Consider the following 23,552-nt stretch of genomic DNA (forward strand, 5'->3'; position numbering starts at 1 on the left):
CCTCCCAACTTCCTTTGCTTTATTCCTCTCTAGCTCTCACATAGGACAGACAACATGCAACCCAGGACCTGCTGAATCTGGCTGATTTCCCTTAACATCATGTTCCCAAGTTCCACCCATTTTTCCTGCAGAAGCCATGACATCATTCTTCTTCGTGGCTGCGTAATACTCCACTGAGTACATACACACCACATTTTCTTCATCCATTCACTCACTGATGGACACCGAGGCTGGTTGCCTACTTTGGCGAGTGTGGATCGTGCTGCTGTAAACACGGGTGTCCATTCACTGTTTGGACTCTGCTTTACGGACAACGGAAATATGGCAGATGACATTTTCTACATCGATTTGTTGCTACTTTTCTACCACTGATACTTCTCATGGTGGACTCAGACGTTTCCCCTGCAGAACGTGGAAGTCTTAGGTCTGGACCCAATAGCATGTCTGTGCTGTCCGCTTTACATCATATTTGATTGGTTCCTTCCCTCGCCTATGTTCCTTAACCATCTGCAAAGTCTACCTCGGCCAGGACCAAGTAGAGAAAAAAATACCATGATCCCTGCTGATCAGGAGACAAAGATCTACCGGGTTTATTTTATTTTTATTTTTTGGTACAACTGGGGACTGACCCCAGGGGCACTTAACCTCTGAGCCACCTGCCCAGCCCAGGGAGGGTCTTGCTAAGTTGCTTAGGGCCTCACCAGTATGCTGAGGCTGTCTAGACCTTGTGATCCTCCTGCCTCAGCCTCCCCCATCGGTGAGATAGCAGGTGTGGGTCAGCACGTCCAGCGATCTAGGGGCTCTAGATAACTTTCTTCTCCACCCTGTCCTGGGAGACGGGCTGAGACCTGGACGTAACTGGATATAATTTGCCTTTTAGGAATGGCCCCACCGACCTGAGACCCTGGTCCCAGGAACCTGCTTTGCATGAATGGACTCGAACAGCAGCCAGGTCGCCTGGTGAAATCTGTCACAGGCCCCGAGACCCCTACCCAGAACATGACTCTCCCCAAAATGACCACCTGTCGCCCCCTTTTCCTGCAGATCCTCCTCCTGCGGGAGAGGGAGACTGGAGCTCGCGGATCCTGAACTCCTTGCCAGTTAGACCCGCGGTGAATGAAGCTGGTCCTTCTTGCAAGAGGCTGATACTCCGCCATTGGCCTCGGGGCACGTTATGTAGACAGAGCTTATTCGTTAACACAGTGACCCGAGTTCGAAAGTCAGTCTCACGGGAACGCGGCCCCTGCCGTGATTGACACCCGGGAGCGTGCGGGCACCCGGAGAAGGATCCCAGGCTTCGTGAGCGGGGGCACCTGCAGCCCCACGTGTAGGCCGGCCGTCCTCACCGACCCGTTTCGAAATGCAGAACCGTGCGTAAGGAATCTTCTCACCCTAACAGCGCCAAGCGGCGACAATACAAAGTGAATAATTATCCTGAAGACTGAGCCAAGGCTCAGTCAAGCCTGAGCCAAAAGGACCAGAAATGAGTTTGGAAAGAAGCGGCCATCAGAACCGCCGGCCGGAGATGACTCAATGTTAACCATTGAAACGCTGATGATCTCGATTTTAAAATTGCATGAACTCTGTCGCGAGTCACTTTAGAAATGAGTCCCCCTTCGTCCACCTGCCTGAATCCAGCTTTTATACCCAAGACTCTCAAATGATGATGATGATGATTATGTCACTTGTAAAGTTGATGGAGAAGGTTGAAGGCTCAGGAAAGGAATTCTGAATACCATATGGCAGAGCTGCTTGAAAGCACAGAGGATATAAGAATAAATAGAATTCTAGAAGGTTCCTCCAACCCACGCCAAGTGTGGTCTGCCGAGCGGAGGAACAGAGGTCATCCCCGATACAACCGCGGTCCACACAGAGGGACCTCCAGACACACTGCCATCCTGGTCCAGCGGAGAAGGTTGGGTGGAGCGGACGGACCTGCAGCCTCTAAGCTCAGAAGGTGAACTTACTGGGAAAGAGGGTCCTGGCCCACGTCAGCAGCTGAAGTTCTCACGCAGAAAACATCATCCTGGATGGAAGGTGAGGTAGAGGCGGAGGCAGAGGCCGGGGTCACCAGACCCTGCAAGTCCAAGGAGGACCAGCGCTTGGATCCAGCCACGGGAGAAGAGCCAGGCCAGACCCCTTGGTTTAGGAGCTCCGCTGTCCTGAAATGTGAGCGGGTGATTTCTCTTGTTCAGAGCAACTAGAGAACACATCCCCTGAGATCCAGGAGGGCTCAGGGAGCATGTCAATCGCTGGCAAGCCTGTGAGCTCAGCTCTTGCAAGAATTCTCCTGCTAAGCCAGGTACGGTGGTGCCCTCCTGTCCTCCCAGCAGCTCGGGAGGCTGAGGCAGGAGGATCGGAAGTCCAAAGCCAGCCTCCGCTAAAGCGAGGCCCTGAGCAACTCAGTGAGACCCTGTCTCTACATAAAATGCAAAATAGAGCTGGGGAGGTGGCTCAGTGGTGGAGTGCCCCTGAGTCCAATCCCCAGTGCACCAAAAAAAAAAAAAAAAAAAAATCCTGCCTTATTTTTTATCATAAATGATTTAAATTCTCCATAAGAAGAACTAAAAAAAAAAAAAATTAGACTGCAGAGATCTACTGTGTTGTTTTTAGTAACTACCAATATCTGATGGAAATGGAGACACGCATACTTTTTTTTATTTTTAATTTTTAGCCTTGGCATTTGGTTCAAGAGGGATTGCAGGCGTGGATATTAAATACCGCCATCGGCGCCAACCTGCGTGTAGGGCAGAGAAAGCCCGGGAGCTGACATTGGCACCCACTGGTGCTTCAAGGAACATGGCGCCCTCAGGATCTGTGAGAAAGAAACAGCTTCTAAGTGTAAGACGTGGAAAGAAACAAGGTGCGCCCGAAATGAGGACTGCACAGATTTTGGAGACTCGGCGTCTGCTCAAACCCAAATTTAAAAAAAAGAAAAAATGTTCCCGTCAACATATCTGCCCCTTTGTTAATGAGCTGGCATAAAAATTTCTGCAATTTGGAATCAAAAACACGGCAAGAGTTAAGCATCCGGAAAATGCTTACGATCTGGTAGACGCTCACGAGACAAAGGCGGTTACGAGCGGTGACCCCAGCCCTCCAGGAGCTCAGAGACGGTGACAAAAAGTCAACATTATCCACCTGAATAAACAGAGCCCGACACAACTGCGTGCAATCCACAATATGAAAAGAAAAGACAGGTATAATTCGATCCCACCGGCGACACCAAAATCCCATCGGCGACACCAAAATCCCACCGGCGACACCAAAATTCCACCGGCGACACCAAAATCCCACCAGCAACACCAAAATCCAACCAGCAACACCAAAATCCCACCAGCAACACCAAAGTCCCACCAGCAACACCAAAATCCAACCAGCAACACCAAAAATCCCACCAGCAACACCACAATCCCACCAGCAACACCAAAATCCAACCAGCAACACCAAAATCCCACTGGCGACACCAAAATCCCACCGGCAACACCAAAATCCAACCGGCAACACCAAAGTCCCACCAGCAACACCAAAATCCCACCAGCAACACCAAAATCCAACCAGCAACACCAAAACCCCACCAGCAACACCAAAATCCCACCAGCAACACCTGGATCTTCCGTCCCCACCCGCAGGCAAACTCAGCACTGGTCTGGTTAGCAATCCAGGACCTGCGGTTCAAGTTGTTCTTGGGGGGCTGTCAATCAGATGGCATTATCCTGTCAATCACGACTCAAGAGATGCACTTGCTCCCTGCTCTTCCTTTTCCTGATGAAGGTCCTACATCCGCCTTGACTGAGGGATCCCAGAACAATGACGGTCACCAGAAGAACCTTCAGGCATTCCATGAACCTGCCGCCCACCCCGTCCACATGGTCCTTGGATCTGCACATTCAGCTTCTGATTATGCAGGGAGAAAAAATACCCAGTGCTCATGGATATGGCTCCTCGACCTATTTAGGTTAGGTTTTCCTTCTGTGGCATTAAAGAAGTCGCCACATCCATTTATGCCTTCTATGCTCCACCCCGCGGGGTGAATTCTGGGCTCCCTTGTGTCTCCCGTAGCTTCGGAGGACACTCGGCCACACGGTCCTCTCCAGCACTCAGGCTACGCTAGCTTCACCTCATGCCACCACCAACACCTCACCTGAGGCACAGGTACCCTCTCACCATTTTGGGGACCTGAAGGCTACAGGACTTTCTGTTCCCTCTGGATGCCTCAGGGGAAAACCCATCTCTTCTCTGGGTTCATCCTTGAAAGGCTGCATCTGCTTCTTGCATGACGGTCCCCAGGATGGTGAAATCAGCTTCCACCTCCCCAGCAATCCCTCTTCTCCTGAATTCCCGACCTCCTTGGGAAGTTCCAGATTACTTGGGTCTGTGTGGATAAACCAGGACCATCTCCCAGCCCAAGATCCTTAATTTAATCATAAACTCAAAGACTCTTTTGCGCCAATGTATCATGCCCACAGAATCCAGGTAGGACACCATTATCTTGTGCAGGGGTAGAGAGCAGGATTCTGCCTCCGAGGGTCCAGAGGGGTGCCCTCTCGGATTTGAGCATGGACCACAGTTAGCCTCACATTTCTCTTTATTTCTCAACTCCCCAAACTCTAAATAATGAATGGTTGCTGGGTTCTGGTCATGGAACGCTACACTCTCTCTACCATTGCTTAGAAATCTCGTTCCTGCAGAGTTGCCATTCAGTCATCTGCCATTCCGGGGACTGGGGAGGCTGAAGCAGGGGGATCTCAAGTCAAAGGCGACTTGGCAACTTAGTGAAACCCTGTCTCAGAATAAAACAAAAAGAGCTGGGGATGAGGCTCACTGTAGAGCAGCCCTGGGGTCAATCACAGTCCCTAAAATAAATAGATAGATAGATAGATAGATAGATAGATAGATAGATAGATAGGATGGATAGACAGGTAGATAGATGAATGGATAGATAGGATGGATGGATAGACAGATAGGATAGAATGGATAGATAGATGAATAGATAGATGATAGATAGAAGATAGATAAAGTTCATGGATGGAAGGATGGATGGATGGATGGATGGATGGATGGATGGATGGATATAGATAAAGAGATACAGTTCATGGATGGAAAGAGAGATGAATGGATGGATGGATGGATGGATGATGGATGGATGGATATAGATAGATACAGTTCATGGATGGAAAGAGAGATGAATGGATGGAAGGATGGATGGATGATGGATGGATGGATATAGATAGATACAGTTCATGGATGGAAAGAGAGATGAATGGATGGATGGATGGATAGATAGATAGAAAGAGTTCAAGGACACATGCATAGATGGATGGATGAATGGATGTATGAATGGATGGATGATAGATTTCATGGATGGATGGAGTGATGTATGGAAGGAAGAAAGGAAAGAAGGAAAGAAGGAAGGAAGGAAGGTTGGTTGATAGACAGGAAGGAAAATGAATCTTGCTCCATTGTTTGGGCTTCAAACACAAACTGTGGATGGTGACGTCCTGCAGCAGGACTCTGTGCAGTAGACCGCAGGCTCTGTGCACCTCTGTCCTACACGTGTGCTCTCATGACGTAACGATGCGGTTCTGCCCTCATAACTCTCACGTGCATCTCATTTGCTGACCCTGCTCCTTCCGGCATGAATTCCTTTCAATCTCCACAGTGCGCTTCCAGCTGGACCGGACTGAGGCCTCTGGTCATCTCATCTCTCACCCCACACCCATCCTTCAGCACATGCTCTGGGATCTGCTGGATCCATCCTCAAAGACACCCAAAGCAATTTTGCTTGCCATTTTCCCCACTCTTATGAGTACATTCCTGGTTCAGCTTAATAGGATTATGGGGGAATTATTTCCACAATCTGATTTGTTGTCCAGAGATGAATATCTCTATCTATCTATCTATCTATCTATCTATCTATCTATCTATCATCTATCTATCATCATCATCATCTATCATCATTCATCCACCCTTCCATCTATCCATTCACCCATCCATCCATCCATCTCTCCATCCATCCATCCAATTCATCTATCTATCTATCTATCTATCTATCTATCTATCTATCTATCTATCTATCTATCTATCATCTATGTATCTATCATCTATCATCTATCTATCTATCATCTATCTATCTATCTATCTATCTATCTATCATCTATCTATCTATCTATCTATCTATCTATCTATCTATCATCTATCTACGTGCATGAAAGCCCCTATCTCTGTATCTGTCCATATTTTGTATCTCTCATCAATCCACCTTCTATGTACCTATCTCTATCAATTTCTACCATGTATTTACCTACCACCAATCCACCAGGTATCATCTATGTATTTACGTATCCATCAACCTATCATCTACTGTCTATGTGTCTATGATCTATGGGTCCATGTATCTGTCCATCATTCTCTCACTGTATCATATATCCAACATTGATCGTCTATACCTTTCCACCTATCATATCCATCATTCCATCCATCATGTATCTATTTCTGGACCATCCTATCCATCCACCATCCTATCTACCTACCACTATTACCAATCTTTATCATCTGTTCCCAACACATGCTCTATCTTCTCACATCTTTTTATGCATCCATCATCCTACCAACCTACATCCATCCAACTTCTATCATCTATTTTATTATCTGTCATCTTTCTCTGTCATCCTATCAATTAGAAATCACCTATCACTTCACCTACTATCTTTCATCCATTCGTCAGTAGTCTACATACTATCCACCCATCATCTCTATCTAGTATCTTCCCTATCATCCCTCCACCTACCTACCTGCCTGTCATCCTGTCAATCATCTCTCTTTCTCTATCAACCTAACAATTATGCATCTATCTTCTCTAACAACTTATCTACCTATGACCTACCAATCTACATATCTCTCTTCCCATGTCTCTAACTACCTACATTTCCATCATCTACTGAGGGAGACCTTTCCACTTCTCTCTGTTCTGAAGAAGCCACCCAATTTCTCTCTCTCAGACCCCAACCCAAGTCCTGATGAAGCCTATGCACTATGGCTTATGTGGTCCTCTCTGGCATCATGCACTACCATAACCTTCATCTTCCAACTAGTCTGCTGAGAGGAGCCGTAGCAACTCTTACCTCAGTGTGTTATTTAGCCTGAGTCGCCGTGGCCAGAACAGCTGACAAGAAGAGTAGAGAGGAGCAAAAGTCTGTTTGGGGCACATGGTTTCAGAGGTTCAGCCCATGGTGAGCCAACTCCATGGCTCTGTCCCAAGGTGAGGCAGAACAAAATGGCGGAAGGGGCTGGAGGAGGAGAGCAGCTCAGGACGTGGCACCAGGAAGCAGAGAGAGCTCAGCTCACCAGGGACAAGATATAAACCCCATGGAGCCAGGGACAGAATATAGTCCCCAAGGAGCCAGGGACAGGATACAGTCCCCAAGGAGCCAGGGACAGGATACAGTCCCCAAGGAGCGAGGGACAGGATACAGTCCCCAAGGAGCCAGGGACAGGATACAGTCCCCAAGGAGCCAGGGACGGGATACAGTCCCCAAGGAGCCAGGGACGGGATACAGTCCCCAAGGAGCCAGGGACGGGATACAGTCCCCAAGGAGCCAGGGACGGGATATAGTCCCCAAGGAGCCAGGGACAGGATATAGTCCCCAGGGAGCCAGGGACAGGATATAGTCCCCATGGAGCCAGAGACAGGATATAGTCCCCATGGAGCCAGGGACAGGATATAGTCCCCAAGGAGCCAGGGACAGGATATAGTCCCTAAGGAGCCAGGGACAGGATATAGTCCCTAAGGAGCCAGGGACAGGATATAGTCCCCAAGGAATGTCCCCAGTGACCACCTCCTCCAGCCACACCCACTTGCCTGCCGTCACCACCCAGTCAGTTCAAACCAGGTTGGACAGATGAGTTGACGACTCCACAGTCCCGTCCTCTCACCTCTCAAAGCTCCTGCAGAGACACAGAAGCTTCCGGGGACACCTCGCATCCCACCCATAATACCCAGGTGCCCCCAGGCTCACTCGGGCCTGTCTGCGCCCTGCGCGGTGGCAGCGTTTCCCCGACCACCCTAGGAGGATCCTGCTCTTCCTCCCGGGCGAGCCAGGCCTTCCGCTTGCTTGCGTTGGGTCTGCTCTATCTACGTCCCTCCTGGCTGCAGAAGACTGCACGCCATGAGCCAATAGCAGGCTCTTCCACACGTGTGTGCGTGTGTATATGTACATACATGTGAACATGCAATATACACCTCGAATATGAATGTCACTTTATAATTATGACTATAGGCATATATTTTGGATACACATATTATTCTATTATCTGATACTATTTATCTGAATATTATCTAATATATATCTAATATACACATGATTTAATATATACTATATATGACAAAATATGATATATATCAGATATTTGATAATACGATTATTCTATGATCACACATTATATGTCTATGGTACATATTATTTATCTAAAATATGTATTAATATGTATATATAAATATGTATGATATGCATGTATGTTTAATATGTATATAGTATGCATATATGTATTATATATATTATATATGCCTATATAGTACATGTATATACATATTATACATTCAATATATATTGATTATATATAATAGATCTAAATATCAGATATATAATATGCGAAAATAGAATATTTAAAATATCTAAAATAAAACCTAGAAATATATTATAAAATATAGGACATATAGGATATATAATATAATTAGTGTATTATCACATATATCTATCTGGGATATATTACTTATTAAAATATATTAACATGTATATTACATATCTAAAATGTATTAACATGTATATGTTTAGATTTATACGTATTAATGGGTATACAATGTACACATGTGGATATGAACGAACCTGCCTGGAGATGCGGGCAGACATGGCGGCCTCTGATGGAGGGACCGGCTCTTTCCCACCTGCAAATGGAGATCCTGCAGAGTCAGGACCCTCTTCCCCTGGGTGGTGAACTCACTGAAGTGGACGCTTATTTGCACACCCTGGCACGGCTGCTGGGTCCTGGCTACGCTTCTACGACCCCTTCTCCATGTCTGGGGTCTCTGCAATCATGGGTCGCTGGGATCCTTGAGAAAGTCAAGGGGCCCACGGTGAGCATGGGATTCGTGAGATGTGGAAATGCACCCACTCCATTTGAACAGGTGAGAGTCGTTCTTAAAAGCTGCCGGTCAGTGAAATTAAGAATGAAGGTCGTGGACACACCACTGGCTGGAAATGTCTATTCGACTAGGTAGGATCAAAATCCTACATACGTGGTGGATCCTGCATCTGGTAAGCAAGGGGTATCTGGAATATTCTATTTAAAAAAAAAATGCCTTAACCCTCAATTATAGAAAGAGAAGCCAGCAAATTAAAACAGAGGTTCTGAATAGATGTTTTTCCAGATAGGAGTACACACTGCCAATCAGCTCATGAATAGTTAATTCAATTCCCTTTGCTAGTGGGAAATCGCAAATTAGAATCAGCGTACTACACCAATTTGCATTCAGTGCGACGGTTCTAGTGAAAGAAACAGAGAAGCAAAAATGTTGGTTAGGATGGAACAGGACCCTCATGTAAAACAGTGCAGGTGGACTGTAAATGGATTTGGGAGGTACCGAAGAATTCAGATCATATGACCCACCAATCTGACCGGCAGACACATACATAAGAGAAATTTAACATAGGTCCAGAGAAATAGGTGCGCATACCTGTTTACAGCATGATATTATCCAAATTAGGAAAAGGAGAAAAGACCCAGTGTGCACCAGCACATGATTAAATAAACAAATCATGGCATATTAATACAATGGAATATTACGTGGTCATAAAAAATAACAAAATACAGCATACTGCCTGTTCTGCAGCAGGATACAGTGTATCCAGCCCACAACAGAGATAAGCCCTGAAAACAAGTAAAGAAAGAAATTGCATGATTAATTTATTTAAACATTTGGAAAATGTTAATCATCAGAGAGAAAGAGACGTGGTTGCCGAGTCTTGAGGTCTGATGGAAATAGATACAGGATGTCTCTTCAGACTGATGAAATGTTAAAAATGTATACACACATGGTGTTAATCATGGCACAAAGTTGTGGATATGCTAATGACTACTGAGTTGTATGCTTTCAATAAATACAGTGGGAATAAGAAATCTTAAATAACATACACAGATAATAAAAGGCAGGAAGGAACTGGTGATAATTTCCAAGGGCTATTTCCACGCTCAGGGTCAGAAGAAGATTAAGAAATATGAGGAGCAGTTTTGATTTGCATTTAGAAAGCAGGATGGAGATTCCTCAGGATACTTGGAATGGAACCACCCTTTGACCCAGCTATCCCACTCCTCAGTTTACTTGCAAAGGACTTAAAATCAGCATGCTACAGTGACACAGCCACATCAATGTTTATAGCAGCTCATTTCACAATAACTAAACTATGGAACCAACCTAGGTGCCCTTCTACAGATGAATGGATAAAGAAACTGTGGTACATCTACACAATGGAATATTACTCAGCCCTAAAGAAGAATGAAATAAAGGCATTTGCTGGTAAGTGGATGGAGCTGGAGAATATCATGCTAAATGAAATAAGCCAATCCCAAAAACCAAAGGCCAGATGTTCTCTCTGATCTTCAGATGCTAATTCACAGTAAGGGATGATGGATAGGGAAAAACAGTTACTTTAGATTAGGTAGAGGGAGTGAAGAGAGGGAAGGGTGTGGGGTAGGAAGGACAGTAGAGTGAACAGACGTGATGACTCATGTGCATGTGTGACTGCATGACCATGTGATCCTGCAACATGGACAGTCAGAAAAATGAGAGATTACCCTCCATTTCTGTCTGATCTGTCAAAATGCATCCATGCCTTCTGCTGTCAGGTGCAACTCATTAGGACGTAAAATAAATGGGAATTTAATTTATGAGATGGGAAGCATTAGAGTCTCCTGCTTGTATCTGAAGTGCCAGAGAAAGTGCTGAGGCTGGATCCACATCCCTGAGGAGAACATTTGATGAAATGTGATTGAAAGTGAAAGTGACCTAGCCAGACACCAAGAGCCAAGAAATTCATGCAGAATAACAAAAGGAAACAAAGAAGGAGAAGAAACAGGAGATGGAGGAGGAGGAGGAGAAGGAGAAGGAAGAGGAGGAGGAAAAAGAGGAAGACAAGGAGGAGGAGGAAGAGGTGGAGGAGCAAGAGGAGGAGGAGGTGGAGGAAGAGGAAGAGAAGGAGGAGGAGGAGGAAGGGATGGAGGAGGAGGAGGAAGGGATGGAGGAGGAGGAGAAGGAGGAGGAAAAGGAAGAAGAGGAGGAGGAGGAGGTACAGGAGAAGGAGGAGGAGCAGGAAGAGAAGGAGGAGGAGGAGATGGAGGAGGAGGAGATGCAGGAGGAGGAGGAAGGGATGGAGGAGGAGGAGAAGGAGGAGGAGCAGGAGGAGGAGGAAGAGATGGAGGAGGAGGAGGAGGAGGAGCAGCAGCAGGAGGAGGAGGAAGAGATGGAGGAGGAGGAGGAAGGGATGGAGGAGGAGGAGGTGGAGGAGCAGCAGGAGGAGGAGGAGAAGGAGGAGGAGGAGGAGCAAGAGGAGGAGGAAGGGATGGAGGAGGAGGAGGAGGAGGAGGAGGAGTGCGTGCTTCTGACTCACGGGCTGGGCACCCACCCGAGCCCGGTTCGACTGCAACGTGACACGGGGCTCACACTTGTGGCCAGTTTGCACCTGCTGCGGTTGGTTCGCCGGCCAGTGGTGGAAAGAGGGTGGACAGAGGCCGGAATCTGCCCAGCGAGCATCTGCACATCAACCTCCGGAATCTTTTCGTTTTATTTTATTTTATTGATGTGACTTTTTAAAAATGCAAAATAATCCACCCCCCTTATTGTGCATTAGCAACCGCTTATCAGAAAAAAAACCAATTCAGCCTTGGGTTCGTCTTGGGGGCTGGCTGACTCGCTTAGCAGGGTTTTCTCCGCAATCTTGACGCCTCTCCCCGCCGCGGCCTCCGGGAGGGTTTCCCCGCTCTCTGGGTGGGAAGGGCTGATTCCCATGAAGAGCTCCAGGCTTCGCTCTCTTTATCCTTCAGGGGTCGTTTAAGGACCTTTTTGCGGATGGAATGATCTTCCCTCTCCAGCCGACACCCATCCAGCTCTGGCACTTGGACTCTCAATTTCCAGGCTTCTCACTGGAACTTGGCAGCCACCTCTGGTCCCCCCATAAAACCCGTGAGAGACACTGAGGTCCACGTGTGCCCTGGGGACAGACACCACCGTCTTCATCCAGGTAAAGCATCCACCCTCAGCGCACCAGGTGAAAATTAAGCAAAATGGACCAGAGAGCAAACTGAGGCGGCTTTTAGATGAGCCGTCTCAAGAGACTCTGCGCTGAAAGTAGAATTTCCAGGAAGAGCCACCTGGACAGGGCAGGTTCCGGGTGGCGATCAATGCAAAATTCAACAGCGCTCTGGGGAGAGGGCACTGTGCCTTATGCATGCGTCTGAGCCAGGGTCCAGGAATCCCGTTAGAACATTCTGGTCTCCATACATAGCTACACCCTGCAAATAAAATTCCAATCTCTTCTAAGAAATTCAGTAGCATTTCTAAGTAGATCAGGGAAACTCTCCCTAGCATGATGATGCATGTAAACTGAGACTTGGGTCCACACGGATTTTTTTTTTTTTTAAATAGTCTTTGAAGAGACAACTGAACTCCGAGGCAGATTGAAACACTACTCACAAATGTCAAGGTGTGGAATCAACCCGAATGCCCATCAACAGAAAAAACAAACCATTACAGACTAATAAACAACTATAAAAAATAATAGATAACTGGGGTACACAGGTTTACAGCAGCACAGTTCACAAGAGCCAAACTGTGGAACCAGCCTCGGTATCCACCAATGGAAGAATGGATAAAGACAGTGTGTTGTGTCTACACAATGGAATATTACTCAGCCTTAAAGAAGAATGGATTATGTCATTGGCGGGAAAGGGGGTGGAAATTGAGACCATGATGTTAAGCGAAATAAGCCCACATCATAAACTCAAGGGTCATAGGCTTTCTGTCATAGGCAGAAGCTAGAGAGGAAAAAGGAACAGAAAGATGCAACTGAATGTCATAAATATCAAAGGGAGAACAGTCGAGGAAAGGAACCAGGGGAAGGAAGACAGGGAGGGTGGAGAAGGATGTTGGCTGAATTACATTGTTCCTTTGTGTTTGTGTTCAAAGATGTAACAAGAAATCCCTCCCTTGTGTAATTCTGTAATACACCAATTAAAAAAAAAATTGGGAATAAACAAGATACAAACACCCAAAGGGAATACTACACAGTCAGAACAAATGGGAGATGCTATCATTTCCGATCCTATGGACGAGCCTAAGAGATATTATACTTTGTGAAATAAGCCAGGGTCACAAACTCAAATATTGCATGATCTCATGCACACGAGGAATCCCAAAAAGTTGATCCATAGGAACAGAGAGCCAAAGGACTTAAGGGTGGGGAAAGACAGACATGGGTCCAAAGGTCCAATGTCTCAGATAAACAGCACCAAACTCTTCCAGGGACGTCTTCCGTCACCTAGCAACAATAACAACACAGCAGACGCTTGAAAATGGCAGATTTTCAACATTTCGCCGCCGCACACTTAGAAACACGGGCCATGCGGCTGTGAATCAGTGCCATTTAACCATTGGGTTGTCTGTGCAGTTAGCGAACCACGGTGCTGCGCGTGGTGCATTTGTGCAATTTTTATCTGTCATTGTTCTCCCACCGGAGAAGCCCCCAGCTGCCTTTCGGGGAGGGGGCAGAACCCTGGCTCCTGGTTTTCCGAACCCTCTAACCAGATCCATAAATCTACGGGATGCAATGGCCGTGTGTGGCCACTAGGAGGCGCAAGAGGAAAGCCCTAACCCAGTGCCTGGGTTCCTGGGGGTTTGGTCCGGTCCCTGGAGCCTGGGGCTCCCCAGGTCACCTCCCTGGACCTCAGAAGCGGACACTGCAACCCTCCAGGCTGCGGATGTGAGCGAGGCTTCATTAGCCACGTAGAAGAAATCCCTCCTAAAGCATTGGGAAGGGCCAGGCGGGGCACAGGGTCAGGAAAATACAGAGGTCTGACCCCAAACAGAGGGCTGCACCTTTAGCGTCTAAAGAGGGGACAGCGGGACGGACCCGGGAGCGGCAGCACGCCGTGAAGCTGCTCCGCAGGTGTGCGTCCAGCGAGTGGCCACCACCCGGCAAGATCTGCAGGACATTCCCTTCCTGCCCACAGAGGCGCAGCTGCGGGCTGCAGAGTCTGCCCCGCAGGAGGAAGGACACTGTCCCCCAGAGGCGTCCAGACGCGTCCCGCTGAACGTGCACCATAGACAGAGCGGCACCCACAGCCCAGGCGCCTCCCAGCCTGGTCCACAAGTGGCCCCTGCCGGAGAGAAGCTGAGACCCTGCAAAGGACCTGGAGCCGCTGGGCACAGAGCAGGCACACTGCGGGGGTCGCCTGAACGGTTCCTTCCGGCACTCGCTCCCTCATTGTCCCTGATGGGCTCCAGGGGTCATTCTGAGTGACGTTCCCAAAGCACCTGACCCGGTCATTCAGTGGGTGGCCGTAGGGAGAATCAGGACTTCCACCCCCACTGCCCAACCTTCCCTGGGACCGAACGTTGCGATGGCTACATGACCGGAATCACCCCAGAGAAACGTCCCTGCAGAACGTAGGGGACATGGCTCAAGACCATAAAGGTGCCACGGCGGGAACCCATGGACATCCAGGGTCTGAGGTCGGGGACAGCCAGGGTCGGGGACAGCCAGGGTCAGGGACGGCCACGGGGAACAGCGCTTAGGTGTTTCCCACACTGCTAAAGGTCAGACGGGGACACCAGAGCTCTGGTGGACCAAACTCAACATTGAGATGGACGCCAGGCCACCAAGGGCAGGTTCCCCAGGTCCAGAGGCAACTGTCAATCATGTGCTCATGGAAAGAGTGAGGGCCAAAGGTCCATCTGTGGAATAGAAAATCCACCTGAGCTTCTGGTGACCACGCTGGACACACAGCAGGGACCTGCCCCTCACCACGGGGACGCACAGCAGGGACCTGCCCCTCACCACTGGGACGCACAGCAGGGACCTGCCCCTCACCACGGGGACGCACAGCAGGGACCTGCCCCTGACCACGTGGACGCACAGCAGGGACCTGCCCCTCACCACGGGGACGCACAGCAGGGACCTGCCCCTCACCACGGGGACACACAGCAGGGACCTGCCCCTGACCACGTGGACGCACAGCAGGGACCTGGTCCTCACCACGGGGACACACAGCAGGGACCTGCCCCTCACCACGGGGACGTACAGCAGGGACCTGCCCCTCACCACGGGGACACACAGGAGGTACCTTCATATGACCCCGCATCACACTAGACCCCAACCCAGCTCCCTCCCTGACAACCCCGAACAGCCTCTGGCTGAGGCCGGAAGGAACCACGCGGCACCCAGAGCTCAGACCTGGCCTCGGCCCTGGGGCGGGGAGGCCGTGGGCGGCCATGAACCGCGCTGTGTCCGTCAGAGGAAGGGACAGGCGCCAGGGTCTCGGGACCATCGCGGAGCCGCGCCGGGGTCACCAGCTGACAGGCGCCGGGCAGCTCAGGGAAAGAAGGAGGCCAGCCCGAGGCGGGAGGCGCCATCCTTGACGGGGCCCGGGCCTCTACCTGGGGGACCTTCCTCTGGAGGCAGTGGGACACGCGGTGTGGGAGGCGCAGGGCGAGAGGGAGCTGGCACAGTCTGCAGAGGGTCAAGGCTGCAGCCCCGGCTCAGCCAGGCGTCGGTGCGTCCTCACCAGGCTGCCCAGGGGGACCGAGGGGCTGGCCTCGAAGCCCCGGCTCTGCGCCCTCGCTGCTGCTGCGGAGGCGAAGCCGCAGGGCAGCCTGGACGGAAGACGCTCCGCCAAACGCATCGAGCACCGTCCCTCCCTCCCAAGACCCTGGGAGGCCGCAGGCGCTAGCCGCTGAGGACCACGCCCGCCACCTGCCCGGGGCACCTCCGGTCAGTTTTGCTGCCTCTGAACAACCTGCCTGCGAGTCCTGGGCGTGGGTAATGAATGACGGGGCTCCAGCCACCCGGCCTGGACAGCTGGGCCTGCAGAGTCCGCACGGAAAAGTCCCGCGTCCCGAAAAAAGTGCCCAGGGGGCCTAATTCATTCTCGGGTCACAAGCGCCTGATGAGCACTTTGGAATCAAGCTGCCTCCGCGAGGGCGCGTCGCTCTTTGTTTTCCTCTGAGTCCGTCATTTGCAGCAAGAGAGGCTGAACCCAGAGCCCCCCCCAGGCCAAGCGAGGGCCCGACCCTGAGCCCCCTCCCCAGCCCTGATTTGCATTTTATTTAGAGACACGGCCTCACTGGGCTGCTTTGGGCCTCCCTAAGTGGCTGAGGCTGGCTTTGAACTCGCCATCCTCCTGCCTCAGCCTCCCCAGCCGCTGGGATCCCGGCAGGCAACGCCGGGCTCCGCGCCCATTTTTGATGGACCTTAGCAGATACATCGTGGGTCCTTTGCATTTGAATCACGGGTCAATAGCAGCAGTAATAAGATGCTCAACGACCTGAATAATGATAGAAATTTTAAGGTGGGTGTGTTAATGGTTGCCGTGGATGTGGGCGAAGGAACTTCTAGAGGAATCCGTGGATATTGAAAATAATTTTTAAATTTATTTCCAATTAAAAGATAATAGAGGGCCGGGCTGGGGCTCAGTGGCAGAGCGCTTGCCTAGCACGTGTGAGGCACTGGGCTCCATCCTCACCGCCCCATAAAAAATAAATAGAAGGTATGGTGTTCACCTCTAACGACAAAAATAATAATAATAGAATGAGTTATTTCATCATGATTTTCCAGGGATATTCTGAAGCACTAAAATTTTTTTAGTGTACCACAATCCCCTAGCAGGGTAGAGAATCTACTCCTTTTTTGACTCAGGGAAAGAGACTCAGAAAGTCAGCTGACCCTCTGGACACAGGGGTTCAAGCCTGTTATCCCAGAAGCTCCCGAGGCTGAGGCAGGAGGATCGATTGCAAGTTGGAGGCCAGCCTCAGAAATGCTAAGCAACATAGACACTGACTCAAAAAAAAAAAAAAAAAAAAATATATATATATATATATATATATAGAACTGGGGAATGTGGCTCAGTGGTTAAGCACACCTGGTACTAAAAATATTTCTAAAAAGGAATTTATTGACCCTCCTGGATTCCACACCATAAACAGAGGTAGAGAAGGTACTAGCTCAGGTGAGCCTCATCATAAATCAATGTTCTTCTCTCCACTTCCAGTCTCCTGTTTCCAGTTCTAACCTAAATCATCTGTTTAATATTCCTTTTGGGTTAAGAAAAAAAAAACCACTATCCTATTAAACACCAAGAGGACGGGAAACGATACTTTTCCGCCGCTTACGTGGGGGAAGCCGCGGTCTTGTATTTTTTACCCGCCTGGCGAGAAAACAGAAAAGCTCAGAAACAGCCATCTTGGTTTCCTGCTAGGAACAGGAAGCCCTAGGAAGATATTCCTCAGCCTCGCTGTTCCTTTACACTCTTGCTTCTTTAAAAAAATAAATTAAATAAAATAGGGTTTCCCAGGAAGGGCCAGCCAGGAGCCAGGCTGCCCTCAGGAGCCAGGGCCACAGGTCCTGCGGGGCTGGACCACCTGAGGGACCTTGTGCCTGGTTTCCTCACCCACCTCTTTGCGAGGACAACCCTCTGTGAACCCGCAAGAAGCCCAGTGTCCACTCTCAGCCGCTGGTCGCCAGAAACACCAGCCCAAACCACCCCGGCAGGACGGGCCACCTTCTCCTGGGGTCCAAGGGGCCGTGGGGGGTGGGCTTTGCATTTCCATGCCTTTTAATTCATATCTGATGTTGTGCATGACCACATCCCGTGACACACAGGTCTCATTTGGTTACAGGATGGACAGTCGGACATGGGCGGTGGGACCCGAGGTCCAGGGGATGAGCTGACCCCACGGGCTTTCTGTTCCCAGGAGCCGCTGGCCGGCAGCCCTGCCTGGCCTCCGTGGACAGCCCACGGCCCCTTCCTCACCAACCGCCCGCTGCCTGCAGGAGAGACGCAGCCTGAAATCATGTCCCAGAGGAACCCAGTGACCCTGAAGGGGACGCTGTGACCCCGACACAGACCAGGTCCCAGGGCTCAGGGAGACCAGGGTCCTTCCTCCACCATAGAACCTGCAGGAACAGGTGCCAGTGAGAGCCAGCCAGCCCGGGGCAGGTGACCCAGAGTGGCCATGGCCGTGGGGACTGGACAGTCTGAGGTCGCCCTGCTGTCCGTCAAAAGCCAGGAGGTGGACCTGGGCGGGACTCTCTGGAAACTCCCCTGGGACCCCATAAAACTGGATGCAGGAGAGGCCTGCTGCCCCCTCCTCTCTGAGAGGACCCCTGTGTCCCTTGAGAGTGTCCCCTTCTCCTTTCCATCCCTTCAGTCAGCTCCTGCCTGTCACCCTGAGTGACAGGTCTGACATCTTTCTGATTTAATCTCCAGAATCAGCCTTGGAGGGCGAGTCTTCACGCTGCCTCAGTTTCCTGGGAGATGGTAGCTCAGTACCAATTCCAGGTCCACCTTGTTAAAAACCCTATTATTTTTATTATTATTATTTCACCTTGAAAACAAATATTTTCACACAGATCTGAGCACATGATCCATGAACTGGCAACGCCCTGCAAGACCACGATCGGAGCTGGGTGGTGAAATCTAACCTCCCGACCTCAGTTGGAAGGAGGCAGAGGGACGCTTCAGTAATGCACGTGCCAGCTGAATCGCCTAGACCTTCCCCAAGGCGCCCGGACTTCAAATCACAATATGAGCCAAGTCCTCAGAAGAGTTCAGTTTCAGCACCTAAAGCTGGAAGGACAACGTCCCGGGTCCCATATTGGAGCTAGGAAACCGGAGGCACTATTTTCTTCCATGACTCAGGAAGACTACCCATCCCCGAAAAAGGAAAGCACCTAGGCCGATCGGTCACGGCGACCCCAGGACCCCGCAGGTGCCCACCATCCCTTTAGGAATCAACGAGCTCAGGAAGAAGCAGCCCTCCGATCCAAGTTGCCTTGGGTCTTGAGGGGCTTTTGAGAGCAGCTTGGGTCCACGCAGGGCCCGTCCCCGTCTCCCCTACAACGGCTGAGCCCGACGGCAGGCTGATCCCGGCCGCGGAGGAGCAGGATTCGAACGCAGGACGCCAGTCGAGACGCGCAGCGGTCCCTGCCCGTCCAGGCCGGCTCCGCCTTCGGCAGATGACCGTCCATCCGACCTGCGTCCCTCACTCACCCAGGATGCCCAGCCGGTAGTTGAGGGTGATGACGATGACGTTTCCGTAGCTGGCCAGGATGCTGCCGTCAATCATGTTGCCTGTCCCCTCCATGTAGGAGCCGCCGTGGATGTAGACCATGACCGGCTTCCTGCTGCTCTGGTCGTGGATATCTGCGGAGAAAACCAGCGACAGGACACAGTGAAGGACCCCACCGGGCACCGCTGCTCCGCCCGGGGCCGAGGAGGCCCGGCCTCCCTATCGGAGGCCACAGCCTTGGAGCCCAAGGGATGATGATGATTAATTATTATTATTATTATTATTATTATTATTATTATTATTATTTAATTCAGGGCGGGCGGAAGGCTTGGTAAGGTGGCCCAGGGACAGTGCCCAAGGCTGGGGAATGTTCTCTGCGTGGACATTTGGGTGTCTGGTGGGAGGGGCGTGTGGCTCGGAGGCAGAGCCCTGGCCTAGCATTTGCTCCCGGCCGAGGTCCCAGCTCCTGCACGCAAACATCAAAAGAAGAAGAAAACAGCAAAAGGAACAGAAGAAGAAAAGAAGGATATTTCCAGAGGAGCATCGTGCCCGCCCGCGAAAGCATCTCTCTCTGTCTCTTCTGCGCACAGGCGGCCTTAGGGACGGGAGGGCTCAGGAAGGTCCAGCCAGCGTCCCCCAGGCTTCGCTCCGACCCCAAAACGGGTGTGCGCGACAGATGCGCTCGGCATCCTTGCAAGATCTGCTGTCGCTCATCTCGCAAAAATCAAACGCCAAGAACGCCCATCAGTGGGAATTCCACGGCGTGGCCGGGTGCGTTTGATAAAAATCAGAAAAGTAGGAGGGAAAGGCTCAGCTCTCCCACCCAGGACCCAGGAGGGCCAAGCACCCAAACAGACGCTTCAAAATGACCAACGGAACAGAAGATGTGCAAAAAGCAAAAAAGGAAAAAGCGAGTTTTTTTTTACTGGGGTTTATTGATTTGCAGTGATAGCAAAATATCGAAGTAACAAAAAACAGAAAAAGTTAAAAAAAAAACAAGGAAAGTAGTCCAAACTCAAGATGAGATCTGGCCACTGCTGGACATTTTTGGAAAGAATATGATCTGCAATTGGGACTGGCAGCTCCTGAGGGCCGTTTGTAATTATTATTTTAATGAGCAAGGATGTGAACATAATATTTTGCAATGGTCTACCATGGCAAAAAAATTAAAAAAATCATCCATACACTACGCACAGAGACTGCCTTGGGAAAACTCATGACTGCATAACCCAGTCGGGCGTTCATCCGCCATTCTGGCCACATTTCATACGGAGGAAGACTGGACTCGATTATAAATATGGATGGAAGTAAGCATGTATTTATTCTAACTACTGACACAGACATGCACATGGATGTGCGAGAATCAGTCTGCATGTGGTCAAAACAAAACCTCTTGCCAGACGTGGTGGTGCGCATGTGCAATTCTGGCAATTAGGGAGGCCGAGGTGGAAGGTTGGCAGTTTGGAGGCCAGCCTCAGCAACTTAGTGAGGGCCTGAAAAACATAGTGAGACCCTGTTTCTAAAACAAAAATAAAAAGGGCTGGGACTCAATGGTTAAGCACCCCTGGGTTCAATCCCCAGTGCGAATAAGTAAATGAATAAATAACCTTTAGTATGCTTATTTTCAAAGCTTTCTTTGATGAAGTTTGGTACTTCTGAAATGTCACAAAAGAACTGTGGAGGTGGCCTCACGTTATTTGGCAGAGTGCTTCAGGCAGAGTCTGCTTGGAAGGGTCCAGAGGAGAGGACAAACCCACTGGTCACAGTAAAGTACAAGAAAGAGCGGCAGACTCCCCAAGATTTTGCAGCTATTTAACCCAGAAAAGAGAGAGTCCTTCATTTCTTCTTTAAAAATTCACCTAGAAGGTCCGGTCGCAGTGGCTTCCACCTTTAATCCCAGCAGCTCAGGAGGCTGAGGCAGGAGGATCATGAGTTCAAAGCCAGCCTCAGAAACTGAGGCCCAAAGCAGCTCAGTGAGACTCTGTCTCTCAATAAAACGCAAAATAGGGCCGGGGAGGGGGCTCAGGGGTCCAGGAACCCTGAGGTCAATCCCTGGCACCCCTCAAAAAAAATCACGTAGGAAGTAAGACTCCTTCCTCTGACCTGCCCCTCTTTCAGGCTCTGCACAGGCTCTTTACACATGTGTCCCCAGCTGCAGGTGCTGGTCGCTCAGCTGTGCAAAGCACAGGCAGCCTGAGCTTTGAGGGTCCACCTGAAGACAGGAGGTCACGGTGGCTTACCTGTCCTGAGACACAACCAGGTTTCCTTGGGCTGGTGCAAATAATAAGCAGATATTTAATTTGTTCAAATTCAAAAAAGAAAAAAAAAAAGACACATTATTAGCATGAAAAGAAAATTAGTTCAGCCTCAAAAGGACCAAAGAGAATCAGAAAGAGGAACCAGGTGCCCTGGTACACACACCCGTGTTCCCGGCAACTCGGGAGGTTGAGGCAGGAGGCTTGAAAGTCGGAGGCCAGCCTCAGCGACTTTAGCAAGGTCCTAAGCACCTTAGTGAGACCCTGTCTCGAAATTAAAAAATAAAAAGGGTCGGGAATGTGGCTCAGGGGTAAAGCACTCCTGGGTTCAATCCCCGGTACCATTTTTTTTTATATGTATAATAAAAAGGAGGTTTATTTTATGTTGATTTAATTTATTTAGTGTTTTGAAGAGGTGGCTGGTATTCTGCAGCCCTCCCCGTGAGAGACCGTCTATGGGATAAAGTTGGGTCAGATTTGGCTCATTTAAGGCTGCTGGAGGCCAGGACCACCCTGGGTCTAGAGCTCAGTAAAAAAAAAACACAATGACAAGGTTAAGAGCTGAGTCTCGTCCCCGTGTTGGGAAACTCATCTTATTTCTGCGTGGTGACTTGACGCAAGAAGTCAAGAGCGTGGGGCAATTGGCAGCAGGCGCTTTGGGGGAGACCAATGTCACCAGCCAGGTGAAGGCAAACTCACCTGGGAGACCCCCAGGTCACCCCTTAGAACCTGAACCCCCATGCCAAGTTTCTGGGGGGGACGGGAAATAGACATTCAGCCCAATTTCTCTGCAAGAAAAGACGGGTCTCACTGTTCAGCTGCTTCTTTTCTTTAACACCAATTATTCTATTATTCAAAGGACAGAAGAGGGGCGTTGCTTTCCTGCCGGGAAAGCAGCTTCCAATTTCAAAAATCAAATCAAATCAGACATGGCCGCAGTTCCTGGGGACAATTTCTCCAGCAACTGGAGAGCCTTTCTTGAGCAAGCTCATCCCACAGCAAGACAAGGGTGGGCGCAGGAAAAAAATAAAGTTTTCCAAGAGCTCTGCCAGGAAGAGGGAGGTACGGAGCCAGCCTGTGCACCTTCCTGGGCTTCTCAGACTCCTGTCTGTCTCTGGGCTGCTGGGGTCTCCCAGGTGGCGCTTGGAAAGACAGAGACGGATCTCCTCGCCGCGCTCTTTAATGTACTTCACTGTGAGCAGACACTAGGGAACCTGCTTTGCAATCTCTAGGTCTGCCAAGAAAAAATTAGAAAAATCAAAGTGAAATCAAGAAAAACCTTAACAGCCCCCCTCGGTCGACAGATTGACCAGAGGTGCCGTGGAGGTACTGGTGCAAAGATCCGGAAGACCCAGGTTTCAAAATAAACTCTGCACTTACAAAGCCACGTGGGGAAGGAGGAAAAGCTGATAGTGACCAGGCATCGTTCACAATTCTATTTTCTCTGCTTGTGACCCGGTAGGAGAAAAAAAAAAAAAAGAAAAAAAGAAAAAAATGAATTTCTTTGCAAATCGTGTCTGATTCCATCTCAGGTCTAGAAAGAACGTCTGTAGGGTTCCTCCCAGATTTAAAAGGACCGTGTTTTTCTTTCTTTTCTTTCTTTTTTTTTTTTTTAACAAGAAGAAAATAAATAAAAAGCACACTCAAGTGCACTATTTTCAAAGAAAGGGAGGAAAAACAGGTTGAAATGGCGGGGGAGGAAAAAAACCGTATATAGAGAAAGAGAGATAGAACAAAATATAAAATCATGCATTGGACTTGAGCTTTGGGAAAAAAAAATGAAAAATACCTTCATCGTCACCACGCTCATTACTGGTGATATCATCTGCGATTTTCTTTGTGTTCGCTCCTGGGGTCATATTGGAGAAGAAAATAAAGGGGGGAAAAAAAAGAGAATTCAAAAACAACAGGTTTGCCAAAAATTCAGAGAAGAGAGAGATTCTACCCAATAAAAGAAAAAA

The 23,552-nt window shown here is 49.5% G+C and overlaps 1 protein-coding gene across 5 annotated transcripts in view; it reads right to left on the reverse strand.

The window, feature by feature from the left end:
• Nlgn4x (neuroligin 4 X-linked) overlaps nucleotides 1-23,552 on the reverse strand; it is a 301,913-nt gene that overhangs the window by 92,443 nt on the left and 185,918 nt on the right. For 4 of the 5 annotated variants that reach the window (XM_047537037.1, XM_047537040.1, XM_047537039.1 and 1 more), the window contains exons 5-6: nucleotides 23,381-23,440; nucleotides 19,318-19,470 (exon numbers count right to left, since the gene is read on the reverse strand). In XM_047537037.1, the coding sequence (XP_047392993.1) occupies nucleotides 19,318-19,470; nucleotides 23,381-23,440 (213 nt within the window). The remainder of the gene's footprint in view (nucleotides 1-19,317; nucleotides 19,471-23,380; nucleotides 23,441-23,552) is intronic. The other variant, XM_047537041.1, reaches the window with a different exon arrangement.

Source organism: Sciurus carolinensis, chromosome X, assembly GCF_902686445.1.
Source record: "Sciurus carolinensis chromosome X, mSciCar1.2, whole genome shotgun sequence".
Classification (NCBI taxonomy): Eukaryota; Metazoa; Chordata; class Mammalia; order Rodentia; family Sciuridae; genus Sciurus; species Sciurus carolinensis.